At 39.4% G+C, this 17,788-nt stretch overlaps 2 protein-coding genes across 4 annotated transcripts in view; one reads left to right on the top strand and one right to left on the bottom strand.

Moving 5' to 3' along the window:
- The first annotated feature begins 1,643 nt into the window (after positions 1-1,643).
- chac1 (ChaC, cation transport regulator homolog 1 (E. coli)) lies at positions 1,644-4,090 on the top strand. The gene is made up of 3 exons (XM_059356298.1): positions 1,644-2,257; positions 3,069-3,104; positions 3,228-4,090. Exons 1-3 carry the CDS (start codon positions 2,087-2,089, stop codon positions 3,609-3,611), a joined length of 591 nt encoding a protein of 196 aa, XP_059212281.1. The 5' UTR covers positions 1,644-2,086; the 3' UTR covers positions 3,612-4,090.
- Positions 4,091-7,492: 3,402 nt separating this feature from the next.
- ino80 (INO80 complex ATPase subunit) overlaps positions 7,493-17,788 on the bottom strand; it is a 62,538-nt gene continuing 52,242 nt past the window's right edge. Inside the window, exons 31-37 of one of the 3 annotated variants that reach the window (XM_059356464.1) lie at positions 17,195-17,353; positions 15,958-16,060; positions 15,781-15,869; positions 15,444-15,602; positions 13,999-14,170; positions 11,048-11,263; positions 7,493-9,112 (exon numbers count right to left, since the gene is read on the bottom strand). In XM_059356464.1, the coding sequence (XP_059212447.1) occupies positions 8,886-9,112; positions 11,048-11,263; positions 13,999-14,170; positions 15,444-15,602; positions 15,781-15,869; positions 15,958-16,060; positions 17,195-17,353 (1,125 nt within the window). In that variant the 3' untranslated portion in view covers positions 7,493-8,885. Of the gene's footprint in view, positions 9,116-11,047; positions 11,264-13,998; positions 14,171-15,443; positions 15,603-15,780; positions 15,870-15,957; positions 16,061-17,194; positions 17,354-17,788 lie in introns of all 3 variants that reach the window. The other 2 variants (XM_059356462.1, XM_059356463.1) reach the window with 2 other exon arrangements.

Below are 17,788 nucleotides of genomic sequence, written 5' to 3'. Positions count from 1 at the left end.
GAACAACATGCAGGACCACACAGGGATATTTAGGGCAAAGTCCACACATGTTAGCACATAAGCTAATATTTAAGTTAGCCTTGGGCTCGTATGATGATCTATTTTAAATGTATTAGTTTGACAGCGAAGACAAATAGCCCTGTGAATATTTGATAAATTGACTAGTCAAAACATGGAAGCAGCGCACTAGATTAGATTACAGGCCGCGCTGTCACTATGGCTTAGTGAAGCCTGTAGTGGCCTGTGCTTGGAGCAGCCCAGAGATACGGTGGCAGCAGGCCTCGAGGAGTGGATGGACATGAAAGGCCGTGGCATAATGGGATGGAAGCTTCTGCATGACACAGGGTCGCTCGAAGGCCTGGATTGTGTGGTGCTTTAGATTGATGAAGAGCTGATACAGTTGTCTGGCCTCTTATCAAGGCAGATAATACCAGCTATTTATAGATAATCTATCTATTGAGCACAGATGAGCCTCTGCTATTAGAGTATATCAGATCCAGCAGGTGGAGTGGGCATTTTTGCACATTTGATCAAGTCTTCCATCTCTCTGGTCATCATTGTCTCTTGCTGTGTCTCTGCTGTGGACAGTTGACTTACTTACTAAACATGGGCTGGTTGTCAAACTCATTCCTTGGATTGTATTAGACTGTATTTTGCTGCCAAAGTTGGATATTTGTTTTGTAAAGTGTATAAAAAGAGACGTATGTGTTTGTTTACAAAGTTGGGATCATTATGCAAGAGTCAAATATTCCAGGGACCCACTGGTGACACAGACAATTGACCTGACAAAATGACCCTGTGCCTGCTGGAAGTGTCAACAAAAAACAAAAGTGTGTTACACATGATGTGTTAAAAGAAAAGTAGGCTACCTGTTCACCTTCTATCAACATGTTCTCTCCCTGATTTCAGAGGAAGATGAATGTGGTTGTGGTGATGGATCTTCAGCAGTCAGTGACCTTAGCCTTGCCTCTGGATCTTTGAGCTGTGGGACCAGATTACCACTTTTGCCCTGGTGCATTTAAACAGCCATGTAGGGAAGCTTATTAACTCACTCAAATGCCAACAGTGATTTCCATTTATACTGTGTTCAGGTCATGTTATTCCCACAGGCCGAATTATTTTTTTTATCTGTTTGTTTAAGTTCAAATATAAGTTTATATCTTCTTTAACTTGCTTTTCTTTGTGGCATGTCTTGTGAAATAAAATACACCTCCCTATATAGACCTCTCTCCTATATGAAGTCTGATGCAATGTCTTGGTATGTTGCTTGGCTGCTGCTATACAGTATCGCCCTGAAATGCTGATGGAAGTTGCATCAGCCGGAGCGAGTCTGAACTATATGGAAATATATTCAGAGAATGACAACACAGTCGACCAATCATAGATTGAGTCATGTGGACTGACAGCTCATTGGCCAATCAGATTCAAAGATGAGCCTGGGGCTTGAGGTAAATTTGAGCCTATAGTGTTGCGGGTTTGATTAAAAGTCCCGCCTTATTTGGCGCACAGAAATCTGATTGGATAAAATATGATACAGGGAACTCTTTGTTGAATATGATTGGTGGAAAACGTTGATGTGGTCCCGCCCACTTGCTCTGGACTGTATAAATACGTAAGCGCCGCTGCGCCATGTTATCGAGGAAAAGCTCCAAAAGAGAAGAAGGAGGAAGGAGAAGACCAACAGCCGCAAGGTGTTTAAACGCCTTTATCACTTAATTAAACCTCCATCTTTTCTTCATAAGCTTTAAATTCGTACTGTAACCGGCCGGCGGAGCAGCTGGCCGAACCCGTTTTAGATATTTTCTCCATCGGTTCGAGGCCCAGGCGGCTGCCATGGATTTTTAAGGCATAATGCGGCGACTCTAATGCAACGGCAATGCATAGTGCAAGGCAACATAAAGTGCGAAACTCCATCTTCGCAACTGCTAAGCAGTTGGGCTCAAATACCGTCCGCGGTATCCCTGCGAGCCAGCCGGTCCCCCTGCTGCTGGACCGGAGGAAGCTAACGCTAGCTAGCTAGTCACCTTAGCTAACACCACCGATTTAAAGAGTAACCCATCGATTCATTTAACACTTATTGATCAAAATGAAGCCTCAAGACATCACCGCCACCAAGCCCAGCCTGTGGATCTTCGGGTACGGGTCCCTGGTGTGGAAGCCCGACTTCAAGTACAAGAGGAGCCAGGTCGGTTACATCCAAGGCTACAAGAGACGCTTCTGGCACGGAGACAACTTCCACCGCGGGAGTGACGCGTTGGTAAGATGCTAAATATGATTTTGTTTTATACACATAATGAACATTATGATCTCAGATCGCACCAGGCCTTATCCCTGACCATAGACTGTATATAAATGTCCCTGATCATAGACTGTATATAAATGTCCCTGACCATATAAATATATATAAATGTCCCTGACCATAGACTGTATATAAATGTCCCTGACCATAGACTGTATATAAATGTCCCTGACCATAGACTGTATATAAATGTCCCTGACCATATAAATATATATAAATGTCCCTGACCACAGACTGTATATAAATGTCCCTGACCATATAAATATATATAAATGTCCCTGACCATAGACTGTATATAAATGTCCCTGACCATAGACTGTATATAAATGTCCCTGACCATAGACTGTATATAAATGTCCCTGATCATAGACTGTATATAAATGTCCCTGATCATAGACTGTATATAAATGTCCCTGACCATATAAATATATATAAATGTCCCTGACCACAGACTGTATATAAATGTCCCTGACCATAGACTGTATATAAATGTCCCTGACCATAGACTGTATATAAATGTCCCTGACCATAGACTGTATATAAATGTCCCTGATCATAGACTGTATATAAATGTCCCTGACCATATAAATATATATAAATGTCCCTGACCACAGACTGTATATAAATGTCCCTGACCATATAAATATATATAAATGTCCCTGACCATAGACTGTATATAAATGTCCCTGACCATAGACTGTATATAAATGTCCCTGACCATAGACTGTATATAAATGTCCCTGACCCATTTCTCTTCCTCCCTCTGCAGCCCGGAAGAGTGGTGACGCTGATTGAAGATGATGACGTAAGTGGAAAGCTCTACTTCCTATTGGTTGGCTGGTGATGCTGCGGGGGAGTTTCCACGCATGAGAACATTCACTCTGATCCAAGCTGCATAATAACTCATGATGTTTTCCTCTTCTTACAGGCGAGCACTTGGGGTGTGGCGTTCGAGGTGACTGGCTCTCAAGTCGAGGAGTCCCTGAAGTACCTCAACGTGCGTGAGACGGTCTGCGGTGGCTACGTCACCAAGATGGTGGATTTCTTCCCCGAGGGGGAGAGCCAGCCTCCGGTTCAGGCGCTGGTGTACATCGCCACCTCAGACAACGCTCTCTACCTGGGGCCGGCCAGCCCAGAGATGATCGGCGCCCAGATTGCGCTGTGCAGAGGGAAGACGGGCCACAACCTGGAGTACCTGCTCCGCCTGGCTCAGTTCATGAGGAGCAGCTGCCCGCAGGTGGAGGACCATCACCTGTTCTCCATCGAGGCAGCAGCTCTGACCGTGGTGTCCTGTCTGTTAGCTGCACAGTAGCTCGTACCCTTTTTCTCACTAGCTTGCATAGCTGATTAACACACTACACACACACACACACACACAGAGGCTTTCCACCTGTCATGCTAGTCCACATCTGTTTATGTTGTGACATCATTACACACTACATCCAGTGTGCTTGAATTCATTGATTGCGACTGAAGTAAAAAGGGAAGCATTAGTTTTAAGTGTTTTTCTGAAGCATGACCTCATTGTACATCATTTGTGACTGAATGTTCTTCACTGTAACATCTGTGCAGTTCTGTTTTATTAAAATGCACATCAACGTTTTGTTATTTGCACAATTTAGGTTCCGTCCAATCCATTCAGACGGTACAGCAAGTTATTGTGGTAGTTGAACCTGTTTGCATCTCACCAAAAGGGTGCTTTGATGGTTTTTGTTTAAAACCTGTTTTTATAAAGTTGCTTGTAGCAACTTTTTCATCAAGTTGCAAACACGAATAAAACGTAAAAAGAAATCTGTTTTTGTTGTTTGTGCTTCATGGTACCTGTTGGCCAGAGTGATTTTTTGATTTGAAATATCTGAAAAACATCAGGCTGTCAACATAATCTTGTGTTTCCTTATACAATAACTTGTATAACCACAAATCTTCAAAAGAGAATTCCTGTCTTAAATTAACTGACATGGGTGCAAAATAAAAAGGGAGCATTTTCTCATGAACACAACAGCTACTAAAAGTTAAAATATACATTGATTGATATGGGTATAAAGGTATTATGAAACACTTTCTTAAAGCTGTACAAACCCTGTTTATGAATTTAGTGGCAACATTACAATTGCTGATTTGTTAAAAATCCGAAATCTTATAAGGCATTTAGTTCCTATCTGGGACCACTCCCACAAACCTTTATATCTTAATATAATTGTTTTAAATATTATATAAATTAATATATAAAACATTGATCTATGGAAAGGCCACAAAGTCAGAGACCTGGACCCCCTAAGTGATCCTCAGAGGCACAAGTTGATTATGGAATTTAAAAAAAAAATACTTTTCTCTCATTTGTGCTTTTTTTTTTCTTGTCAATTACTCAAAACATAACTTCTGCCATTAAAAACCACACGTTATGGGGAGACACTGATCTGTTTTATGGGTTATCAGGCTAAAATGATGGGAACCATTGTATTATATATTTATATATAAAAGGCTATAGTGAGGCTTGCAGAACGTCCTCTGCGGTATTATCCAGATAGCTGTGTAAAGCTGTTTTTTGGAACAGTATACCCATATACAAACATACATTGGACACTCCCAAACGCTGGCCGGAGCAGCTTGTACCTTGGACGTGGTTCAAGTCAAGAGTCTATCTAGTTGCGGAGGCTTATGTAACCACTGGCCAGAAACAGGCCCAGACCTGGAAGTCCTGTGTTTACAGTCTGCTCAGTGGTCATGTCAGAGTGCACCAGGAAGAACACGCTGCTGAGGATCTCATCGAGATCAAATCTTAAGCACCAAACCATATGAAAACACTGTGACGGGTTCAGGTGCACTTCCGAGGATTGACTCTCAGACATTTAAAACCCACAAACTGTAAAAGACACGACTATGATTGGATTAGATTTAATCGAGTCAAGACCTCATTATGTACAGTATAATTGTTAAAGGGTCAATTCACCCTAACGTAATAAAAAAATACTATAACAAACTTCTTTCTCACAAATTCATAATTCTATTGAATATCTGCCCTTTGACATTTGCACCAACAATGTGACTGAGGTGAATGGAATCTGGTTTGTGCTACTCAAACAACTAAACTACATTAGGAAAACTCTATAAGGTGTCCCTCCAAAAATAAGGTCCCAGTAGTAACTGAGGCTGAACAGTTTTCACAGGGACTACTTATTTAATAGAAAGTAGTTCCAATAAAAACCTTCCACAGCAAAGTCTGTAGATCATCCTGAGAAACAGGGACAGCTGAATTTATATAATATAGTTGTTGTTTTTAATGCTGAGCGGTTAGATTTATATTTTAATGCATTAATGAAATCCAGAAATGTTTGTTGTTTGAATTGAACTGAATGCAAAGTAAAGAAGGTGGTTGCAGACTGAGTGAGAGATTTGGGATGACCTTCAAGCTTCAGTGACTCTTATATCTCAGGTTCCAGTTTTAGTGGGCGAACATTTCTAAATGACTATGATTGCAGTGTATTTGGTGCCAAAAACTACAAAATGATGGTTTCAAAAAGCCACAGTTGGTTCAATAGCTCTGTGATAGTCTCGACAGCTACATAAAAGTTGATATTTATAACAGGGCGGCAAGCACAACTATTTTTATTTGAAAAAACTGCAAAGCTGCACAAAGCTCAGTAAGAAACACAAAACCTGTCTTGGACCCAGGAACAACAGAACAAGGTAAAAGGTCTGATTAACTGTTCTATGGAAGACCATTTCTGCCAAAAAACTGTAAATCTGTAAATCATACAATCAGACAAACATTTACAGAATTCTAATAATGACTTAGTATCTTAAAAGTATTCAGAATCTTCTGAGTAAATTTCTCATTTTAATGTACTTAAGTAATTATTGATGATAAAAAGATCAAAATACGCTGTACAACAACAACTGTTGTTTTTACGGTAAAGAAACTTTACCATAATAAATACAGTAGAACTTCCATTTTTTACTGTATAAATAAGTTTTTCCATCAAAAGAAACGCTGTTTTGCCATATAATTGACAAGAAAACTCTATAAAAGCGGCATAAATTAGATTTACCATTTAAAAAGATTTTACTGTTAAAGTTTTTTTTACTGTTTAGTACATTTAACAGTGAGAAAAAGTTTTTTTTTTTTTTTTTTTTTTACAAAAGATAAATGCAAAAATTACAGTGGTGGCTTGTGTATATATATATTACATTAAATACATATTGCAGTGTATTTTACAGTGGAGTAATGTATTTTTCAAAAAAACAAAAAACTGTAAAAAAAAAAATACTGTTTTGGCTGATATATACATTTACAGTGTTTTATTGTTACTGAAACTGAATTAACCCATTTATTATTTTTTAATCATTTTACAGTGTAATTACAAAGAATGAATTAATAAAGTACTGCAAAAACAATAAATGTTTTCAAAAATAATGACTTATCTCTAATTAATGATAAACCTTAAAATAATGAAAAGATACTGAATATTTTGTGATACCAAGTCGTTATTTTGAGATAGTTTAAGTATTTTTTTTAACTTATTGTCATTATTGATGTCATAATCAGAAACATTCTTTAAAAAAAAACATATATCTCTACATTTCTCATTCTAAGATACTTAATTATTGATGATAAAATATATAAAAATAATTACAAAAAAGACAGTATTGCAATAATAGAGAAATGTTTAAAAAAATGACTTATCTGAAAATAACGATTAACCTTAAGATAATGTTTTAGTATTTTAAAAGAATGAATTTTCTCAAGATACTCATGATTTTGTGATACTAATTTCTTTGAGATACTAACTCATTTCAGTCATTATTGATGACATAATCAGAAGCATTCTTAAAATAATGACTAAGTATTGCAAAAACAATGAGAAATTATTTAAAAAATAATTACCTAGTATCTCAAAATAATAAGACCATAAAGACCATTTTTTTTAGTTTGTCATTATTTTTGCAGTACTAAGTCATTTTCATCATTATTTTCAGAATGTTTCTCATTAATATCACTTACAGGATCTCTTTAAAAATTTTACTCACAAGATAATTTCAAATGATTGTTTTCTTTTACTGTCAGAAATAGACTTCCATAGTTTTTCCACTGTGTTGCATGCAGACACGTTTATCCCCACCATCAGCCTATAACCCAGTTTTTACATGAGTAATGCAAATATGAGCAGAAAAAATATTCAAGATAAGCAGAAAGGCTGATTTAGCACTCTTTTATTTTCAGTTGGCTCCTCCGGTTAGTAAAATGGCAGATGCATTTTCTTCATATGTACACATGACCTATAAAAATAGACAGGCAAATGAGGGAAAAGCCAGAGGAAATGTCGCTCTCATCATTATGTACATCAATATAGAACATCATATTTTAATCACACTATTAACACAAAACAAACAAACAAACCTATAACAGATGTAGTGCTCAAATTAGGACCTTTTTTTTAAATCCTAAAACATCAATGACATCAAAGAGAACCACAGACTCCTCATCACAAAAAATCTGAAAAATAAAAATGGCTTCAGTACAATTTACACTGTTTTACAGGTGGATACCCCATTAATTTTCAACATAACTCAAATAACTTAAATATAAACAAACCAAATAATCTGAGTGAATTCATAAATTTACCGTTAGCAGCATTGCCGGATCAACCAGTACCCCCTCATTTTGGAATAGAATTTTCACATCATCCATTCATTCATTTTCCCATTGGACAAAAAATATATCATCGATTTTAATTTCCGTCGGTGCGGGAATACATTTTATTACGGACAAATATTTTTCAAAATGTTCAGTCCTGCCATGTTGGTATGGGTACTCACATCTTTTATTACAAAAATAGGAGCTTTAGTAGAAAAGCTGTAGACATATTGTTTGGTAAAGAGTGGGTTGGTAAGGTAAGGGTTCACATTACGCTCTGTGAAATGCAGAATCATCCACCAGCTTGCACTGAGCATATCTACAGAACAATTAAATAACCTAATTTACATGTAGCAATAACACACACACAAAAACGGAAGACGTGGCTCAGTGCATTTGACAGAAACTCCTCTGCGTCCCCAAACTGGCAAACATTTATTTTCAAAGCCCTTTAAGCTACATGTGTTGGTTCATGTCTTTGTCGTAACATCACAGCTAGGTAGCAAATCAAAAGAGTTTCCTGTCATGAATAGAAAAGTACGGTTCGTCTTCTCAAAAAGCACTTGGAAATACTCTTGTCACAATGCAAACAAAAATACTCAAGGCAGATTCTGTCCTCTGACCCGGACACATTAAAATAAAACCAGGAAATGTGGAGGCTGGTAAGGACTGTACCTTCAAATGAGTGTGTGTGTGTATGTGTGTGTGTGTGTATGTGTATGTGTGTGTGTGTAGGGGTCCTTTTAGTTGCTGAGCCAGCAGACACAGCATGGTCCTCCAGGTAGTGAGCCTCTGTTACTATCAGTTTAGGCGTCTGTGGGGATCACAGTGAGAGTAGGTCAGTTTTCTGTGTGTGTGTGTGTGTGTTTGTGTGTGTTTGTGTGTGTGTTCTATACTGAGACAGTTGTGCGTGTGTGTGAGGGCACATTCGTGTGTGTTAGAGTGAGTGCGTTATCGAGCCCCAGGACCACCGGGGCCCTTGCCTTTCCTGACGGCGCCGTGGCTGCTGCTGTGGTGGTGATGGTGGTGGTGGTGGTGGCTGTGGGCCAGCTGTTTGTGGGGGCTCGGGGTGGAGGCGCCTCCTTTGGCCTGGGGGGAGGAGCTTCTGCTGGGGTTGAAGGCGGGGCTGGTACCGGACCGGCCCAGGGAAGGCTGCAGGGGGCTGGACCCAGCGAGGCCTGCTGGAGGGACGGACACACACACAGAGGACACTTAGCAGTGTGTCACAATGAATGCTACATTTTGACTGTGTACAATGTATTATACAGACAGGCATGTGCAGTATTTACTTTATTTGCATGTAATCTATCTCTAAAGCAAGAACCGTCTGTGTGTGCATGTGTGTGTGTGTGTGTGTGTGTGTGTGCGTGTGTTTGTCTTCATATAGTTGTGAGGACCAACCCTTGGCAGAATACCAACATTGTGAGGACATTTGTAGTTGTGAGGACATTTTTCCCAGTCCTCACAAAGAAAATGCTAGGATAGCCTCTAAAGGCCTTAATTAATCATCTGTATGAATTTCAGGGAAGGTCCTAACAGAGATGGTAAACCCTGAAATGTGTGTGTTGGGCTAGGGGAAGTGGTGGTCCTCACAACTATTAAAGACATGTATGTATGTGTGTGTGTGTGTGTGTGTGTGTGTGTGTGTGTGTGTCTAGCTCATATCTCTCTGACCGTTATTCAGACTGACCTCAGATTTCCTATGTGGCTTGTGCATGGCACAAAGGTGTGCAATCTCGATTTTTCAAAATATCATTATTACGTAGGAGGTGTTGCGGCATTGCACTGTTTCCGATCGGACGCCTTTTAGGGGAGCTCCGCCCCCTTTTATCGGAGCTCCGCCCCATTGTGTGATAGGCCTACACCTGGTCAGTAACACAATTCACTCTGGATTTCCACCCTGACTCATCTCATCTGGAAGTCTATTTAGCCTACCTATCTTTAGGACTTTTAAAGTGGCTACAAGGTTCGATTTTCCAATAATATTCTAATAGTTTCAGGCGAATATCTATGTTCAAAGTGTATGTGCTGGATGGTGTGGTACCCTATGAAAAGTGAGTGTTTTATAGAGCTGCAGACGTTGTAGTGGTCTGAATGTAATGTGCAAATTCTGTTATTCGCGATTAGCATGTCTTTGAGACACCACAATTGAATCTAAAAAGGTCTATATATGCACGCCACTGCCAAATATTAACCTGCATTTGGTGGGTGCACTGCAAAAAAGGTGTGTCTAAAACAAGATTAAAGCACTAAATCTGAGGGAAATCATCTTGCTGCATGGACAGATAATTTCACTTGACAAGATTTCTTAAATTAAGATTATTAAATCCAGAAATAAGCATGTTGAATGCTTAAAATAAGAAATTAACTCTTAAAACAAGATAAATTAAAGCTGCAAGCAGTGATGAACTGGCCGGAGCAGAGTGACCTGACAATTATTTGTTTCTTACCAAGATAAAAAAAAGAACTTTAGATTTAGAAGTGTTGGATAATTTATCTTGTTTTAAGAGTTAATTTCTTATTTTAAGTGTTCAACATGCTTATTTCTAGATTTAATAAAAAACAGGGGGAAAATGGGCAGAAAAACAGAAAAAATAGTCTGAAAAACAGGAAAAAAACCTCTGAAAAACAGGAAAAATTTTCAGAAAAACATGAAAAATGAGTCAGAAAAACAGAAAAAAGAGTTTAAAAAACAGGAAAAAATGACCACGAAAAACAGAAAAAATAGTCAGAAAAACAGGAAAAAATTGTCCTTAAAAAAAGAAATGAACTCTTAAAAGAAGATAAATTAAAGCTGCCAGCAGTGATGAACTGGCCCAAGCAGAGTGCACTGCAAATTATTTGTTTCTTACCAAGATAAAAAAAACTTTAGATTTAGAAGTGTTGGATAATTTATCTTGTTTTAAGATTTAATTCTTATTTTAAGCGTTCAAAATGCTTATTTCTGAATTTAACCATCTTAATTTAAGAAATCTTGTCAAGTGAAATTATCTGTCCATGCAGCAAGATCATTTTCCCTCAGATTTAGTGTTTTTATCTTGTTTTCAGCCACACCTCTTTTTGCAGTGTGGTGAGTGCTAATTTCAAATCAGTTCTTTATAATATTGACTAACCTTTAGAAACACTGTAACCATAAGCAGCATAAGCTGCTGCAGATGCAGCCGCTGCACCAGCCATCGCTCCCGCCATGGCTGCCGCACTTCCGGCTGTTGACTTGCGCCCGCGTCCTTTCCCTCCGGACTTGCCCCCGCCTCCTGGTCCTTTAGGCCGGCCCCGACTCCGCCCAGACCGGCCTCTGCCGGGACTGATCGTTTCGGAGGCTGAAACACCTGAAGAAGAAAGGCAAACACATCATCAAAAATGCTGTTTCTCAATGCTATTCCTTCTATTTTTTCTTATGAGACTTATGACATGATAGTAGGGGTGGGCAATATGGCCCTAAAAGAATATCACGATATTTCAGGCTATTTTTGCGATAACGATATTCTTGACGATATTACGAAATACTTAAAAAGATATAGAAATGATGTTTTTTTTGTAGTCTGTATGAATAAATAAAAATCTAAAATGTAGTGTGAAGTGCAAATCTCAACAGTTGCCAAATAACAAAAAAATGTATGAGAAAATAATAAAAATAACCATTTAGGGGTTTCGGGGGCATATTTTAATGACATTTTGTAAAGGAGAATGAAGGTTCTTGTATGTTTTATTTAAGGCATCTTATTTTGACAGTCTTCTTGTAAGTTCTGTGGTAGATTCTGTTAACACACTGTGCTCTTATTTTGAAAGCTGCATGTGTTTAGCGACAGAGAGTAAATAGCTTTTTGTGATTAAAATTTAATTGTTAGCTATTGTTAGCCTTACGCCACTACATCAAGAAGTAGGAATGTTGCCAATATCATGATATGCATTTTTTTAACCATGAAAAAAATATACCGATATTATCGTGAACGATACGATATGGCACACCCCTACATGATAGGTTTAATGTAATACAGAAAAATTACAACTCAATAATCATTACTCATCATTACCCTAAGTACAGGCTCAAGCACAAACTGGAATATGGCTCTCATTTTCCATACTGTTTGCAGAATTAGAGCCACACTGGTTTTGTGCCTAATCCCTCCAATAGCGTCTTCCATCTCTCTGACTCCCCACTCTCTCCACCGCTCTGTGTTTTCTTTGTATGTTTCAATCCAACCACTGTATATAAGATCCTTCTGTGGTCATATATACAGCCTGTCCTATCACAAACACCCAGACACAGATGAAAACCCTCCACTAATCCCTATTTTTTGCTCCATCCAGCCCATAATCTTACTCTTCCTTCCGTTTCACTCAAACTTCCAAGTTCACCAATTGCTCCTTCATTCTAACCTTCATTATGTCTTTCAAACGTGTCATTATAACATCATTCACATCAAGTTTTTCCCAGCCTGCTCGGCCTTTTTTTAATAATCTCTTGGGGCAGGAGCCTCTTAGCATGGCAGCAAAAATCCCAGATGGGTTTCGACCAAGCGGCCTGTATTTAGGAGGGATTACCTTATTGCAGCTCATCCAAAGTACAGATATACTGTGCAAGCGATATAAACTATAGGCTCACTATCTATCTGGTACCAAAGTACAGAACATACTGAAACATTGCAGCCAAGGCTAAATAAAACCCTCATAAATCTAAATAACCCGCTGCATAATACATGTGAGGTAACAGACTACTTGTCTCAATGGACGCTTGCCTATTAAAACAAAGTCCTGATAGTGAGGAGAACATAACAAGCAGGACTTCTGTGTGTAGTAATGACCTTCATGTGAGTCAAATAGATTTGCTTTTCCAGCACATATCAAACATGATAAAGCTGTCTCAGATAACACACAGGTTAGGTTTTATTTGGCAAGTCTGGAGCTTTTAGAATGGCCGACCGCATGAAGTGACATTATCTCAAATTAGGAAACCTTCAAATGTGAACACGCAGACTCCACAGTGTGCGTCATACTACTTGACGCCATTTGTGGTTGAGGTTGAGCTAATTTGAACTATAAATTAGACTTTTTTATAAACTGATCATGTGTTTTCTATAAAATATGCAAATTAAAAAGAAATGACAAATTCAGTTAAATGTAGTGGAGAAAAAAAGCACAATATTTCCTTTTACAATGTATCGGAATAGATGTAAAATGTTGCATGAAATGGAAATACTCCAGCTCAAGTACCCTTAAAATTGCACTTAATTTACTTTCTCAAGCCTGTTATCATGATTGTGCTTCGCTGCCCCCTGGACTATTATTATTATTATTATTATTATTATGTATTGTTTTCAGTTGTAGCATTGATGGCATCCCACCCCTTTTATTTTTTAAAATGAGGTATTTTGTATCTTTATTTTACTATTTTTAATTAATCAATTATTTTATTAATTATTATAGTCAAAGTGTCCTTAGTTTTCGTCTTTGTCAGCTTTTTTCATACGTAAACCTTTTTTGACTGATATGAAATCTATTTCATCTATCTGGTTTTATGACTTAATAAACTTATTGGGGCTGAGATGGATCAGACAAAGGAAATAAAGGAAACATTTATTGTGACTTTTTTTAATCTCGCACCCAACAAATACCCCATTACAAGAAACTCACACTAACACTAAAACTATTAAAACTTTTTAAAAATAGGCTTATAAAATTGGGAACCTATTCTTTAAGCTTCATGTGATATTAGAGTCTAATCTATATATGGTGGTATTTGGCATTCCTTCATTTATTGAAGATTAACTTCAGCCACACTTTAACACACATTTGGTGCACTTCTTGAGTTTTCTTTGGCTGCAGGGTTGTGTGTGTGAGAACGACTCATGGGATTGGTTGAAAAACATTTCAGATTGCCATATTAATATTCTTTCATATAAAAAATACTCTGCTTTGAAAAACTATTAAAACTAGCAAACTCACTCTAAAAACTCACAATGAAATTAAACTAAAACTAATGAAAAATCCAAAACTATTATAACTTTGGAGACCAGTCAGTCAGTTCATTCTCAAAGCTCGGCCAAAATCTGTTTCCTCTCACCATTCATGTTGTCAGAGACGGAGCCGGACACGGAGGAGGGAGAGTTGGTGGCGCGGGACTGCGGCGCCGAGGACACGGGGTCGTCCACGATGACCAGCATGTCGCTGCTGCTCTCGTCAGCGTCGGCGTCCGGGGGCAACGAGCCGGGCTGCAGCTCGCTGCTCAGGGAGATCTGGCCGTGCACAGGAACACACACAGACACACACACAGGCTGGGGGTCAGCACCACAGGGAACGAGGAACCGGGCCGGTACGGCAAAGGGAAAGGATAGATTTAAGGAACGACGAGGAGAAGGAAGGAAGGGAGCGTCGAGGGCAGGCGGCGCAGGAAGAAGAGATGGGATAGGATGTAGGAAGTAAGAAATAAGGTAAGCAAAGGAGGAATTGAGAGATAAAGGAGGAAAAGAAGAAATTATATAAGGATGAAGTAAAAGAAGAAAGTAACACATGGACAGAGAGGAATCAATAACCAGAAAAAGTTAGGAGACAGTGTGTGGATTCAAAGTCTTCTAGTTTAGTAGTTCTCAACCTTTTTGAGTCGCGACCCCCAATTTAACATGCATGTTGTCCGCGACCCCCGCTCACTGAACAGAATCTCACACGCACAGTTCAGATCATACAAAAAAGAAACAAAACGACCACAAAAAGACACAAAATGACCAAAAAAAGACATGAATTGACCAAAAAAAGACATGAATTGACCACAAAATGATCAAAAAAGACACAAAATTACCAAAAAAGACACAAAATTACCAAAAAAAGACACAAATTGACCAAAAAAGAAACAAAATTACCAAAAAAAGACACAATATGACCCAAAAAAGAAACATAATGACCAAATAAAGAGACAAAATAACTAAAAAAAAGACATTAAGTGAAAAAACTTTAACACAGTGGAGACAGAGCTGACTTCCAAAATGATTTGGCGACCCCCAGAAATCATCTCGCGACCCCAATTGGGGTCGGGACCCCAAGGTTGAGAATAGCTGTTCTAGTTGAGCCTTCTCTGGAACATAGACAGGCTGTATCCAAATGTCAAGGAAGGATCCTCAAACGGCTGGATTTCATCAACATCGGTCGGAGGTAGTATTTTCAGTTTACGCTAATATGTTGTTATGATATCACATAACTTAAAGAACTTGTGTTCAAAGTCAAGCAAAAACATATGTACAAACAAATGCCAGAATATTTAGCTGAAAGATAATAAACTTCATCTTGATATATTGTCGGTTAAGTTAATTGATGCATCTCAGGACGTCCAGTTACACAATGATGCACAGCTACACACTGAAGGCTGTTCCATTAGTGGTTAAACCAGTGATAGGAAGGACTCTGGCCTCCTCTCTGGAGGACCCGACTCTGAAGGAAGGATCCTTGACACTGGGATACAGCTAGTGTCTCCCTCCTCCTCCTCCTCCTCCTCCTCCTCCCCCTGGACCTCCTCACCTCACTGAAGGGACTGGGCATGGCCGAGTCCATCTCAACGCTGATGAAAGAGTCGTCTCCGTCCGCAGAGAGGTTGGAGTTGTCTGCCGAGGGCGCGTGAGAGATAACCAGGTTCACCTCCTTCTTCTTCTTGTTCTCAGACTCTTCGTTCTTCTTCTGCTGGTTAGAGACAGATAATCGGGAGAGGAAAGGTTAGACTTCATACATTTTATGAAGGTTGTTCCAGGGCCTCGGGCCCCTATTCTACACCTTTCCTCTTTATGCTGAACCATCACACCACTGCAGACTGAGCTGCCTGCTGATGTTTGAGCTGCCTGCTGATCATGTTGTACCGTACCTTTTCTGCGTATTTCTCCCTCTTCCTCTTGCGCTCTTTCACTTTGCTGCACTCCTCCAGCTGCCTCTTCTCCTCTTGCCTCTGACGCACTACAAGAAAAGACACATTTAGGGTGAAGGTGAGTTTATGAGCACAAAATAAAAACATGACAAAGACGCCTCGTCTTTAAAAACTCACGTTTCTTCTCCAGCTCATCGTCGTCCAACAACAGGCTGACCACCTCTTTGGGTTTGAGGGTGTCCGGTTTGAAGTTCCCTCCAGAGATCACCACCCTTTGGATCTAATTACACAACAACAATAAAGCGTTAATCAACTCTAATTAATAAATATTTGCAGTATGGTCGGGGTGAGACGAGATTAAACTCGACAAAAAACACAGTCCTCCTGCAGCAGTCTCTCCCAGCTGCAGTCACAGAGCAGGCTATCAGTTAGCTCTGTAGCAGTACAGTGTGTATGTGCTAACAGGCTAACAGTTAGCTCTGTAGCAGTACAGTGTGTATGTGCTAACAGGCTAACAGTTAGCTCTGTAGCAGTACAGTGTGTATGTGCTAACAGGCTAACAGTTAGCTCTGTAGCAGTACAGTGTGTATGTGCTAACAGGCTAACAGTTAGCTCTGTAGCAGGACAGTGTGTATGTGCTAACAGGCTAACAGTTAGCTCTGTAGCAGTACAGTGTGTATGTGCTAACAGGCTAACAGTTAGCTCTGTAGCAGTACAGCATGTATGTGCTAACAGGCTAACAGTTAGCTCTGTAGCAGTACAGTGTGGTTGTGCTAACAGGCTAACAGTTAGCTCTGTAGCAGTACAGTGTGTTTGTGCTAACAGGCTAACAGTTAGCTCTGTTAACTGTCCAGACACTCTGTGCACAGTTAGAGATGCCGGTTAATTCAGATCACTATGTTTATGATAATTAGCCATGCTGCTTTGTTTTGAACAGCTGCTGATGTTGTTCAGTTAGCGACGGCGGCCACAGTTGCGTCTCCCGTGTTTAATCTGTCGTGTATGTGATCACGGTCGAAACTGTCGCTAATTGATTAGCATACTTCACCTCTGGAGTCTCCTTAATCCCTCTGGGGGATTTTATTTTTTTTATTTATCTCATTTTAACTTTTATGAATTTTAGTTTTAGTTTCAAGTTGTGGAAGGAGAAGTTTATTAAAAGCTCATGCTTACATCATGCATGTAAAGAGTTATAATAAAACATTTCAAAATGCATGTGTCATTGTAGTTTTCTTAAAATCTCGTCTCGTTCTCGTGAACCCAATATCGTGTCTCGTCTCATGAGCTGAGAGTATCGTCACACCCCTACAGTATGGTTCACTTGGTTTACTGGAATAGAGGCTTTTTAAACATCTCAAACTGAAACTGTTGTGGTATTTTGTGCACCATATGACTGAGCGATTGTGTTTCAGACCTCGCTCTTCTCCTTGGCCCGCTGCAGGATCCTCTCCTCGATGGAGCCCTGACAGATGAGGCGATAGACGGTGACCTGCTTGGTCTGACCCAGCCTGTGAGCTCTGTCCATGGCCTGCTGGTCCACTGTGGGGTTCCAGTCACTGTCATAGAAGATAACCTGGAGGAAAAAACAACAACAAAAAGAACCTTAATTTTACTTTTCTGTCATTGTTTACAACATGGTTCAAGTTGTGTTATGACAGGCCAGACATGATGCTAACAGGCCTCTTCTCTGTCAATCCTGAGACTAATTACAGGGATGTTTGTCCCAAGTGAGCTGGCCTTTAACATGACAGATGTCCCGTGTTAACAGTCACTTCAAACTCATTGTCATGAAAGCTAATCCCACTTGAACGGGGCTATAGGGACACAAAGGGAGATTATGCTGAGAGATGTTGATAAACACACACACACACACACACACACACACACACACACACACACACAGAGATCATTATTTAAACATGAATAATTACCCCCATTTCAATGCACACACACACACACTATATTGTCATTATATCTACATATCATTAACGCTGAAACAGAGGTCACT

This window comes from Centropristis striata, chromosome 18 (genome assembly GCF_030273125.1).
Source record: "Centropristis striata isolate RG_2023a ecotype Rhode Island chromosome 18, C.striata_1.0, whole genome shotgun sequence".
NCBI lineage: Eukaryota > Metazoa > Chordata > Actinopteri > Perciformes > Serranidae > Centropristis > Centropristis striata.
This window is presented reverse-complemented; position numbering and strand designations above follow the sequence as displayed.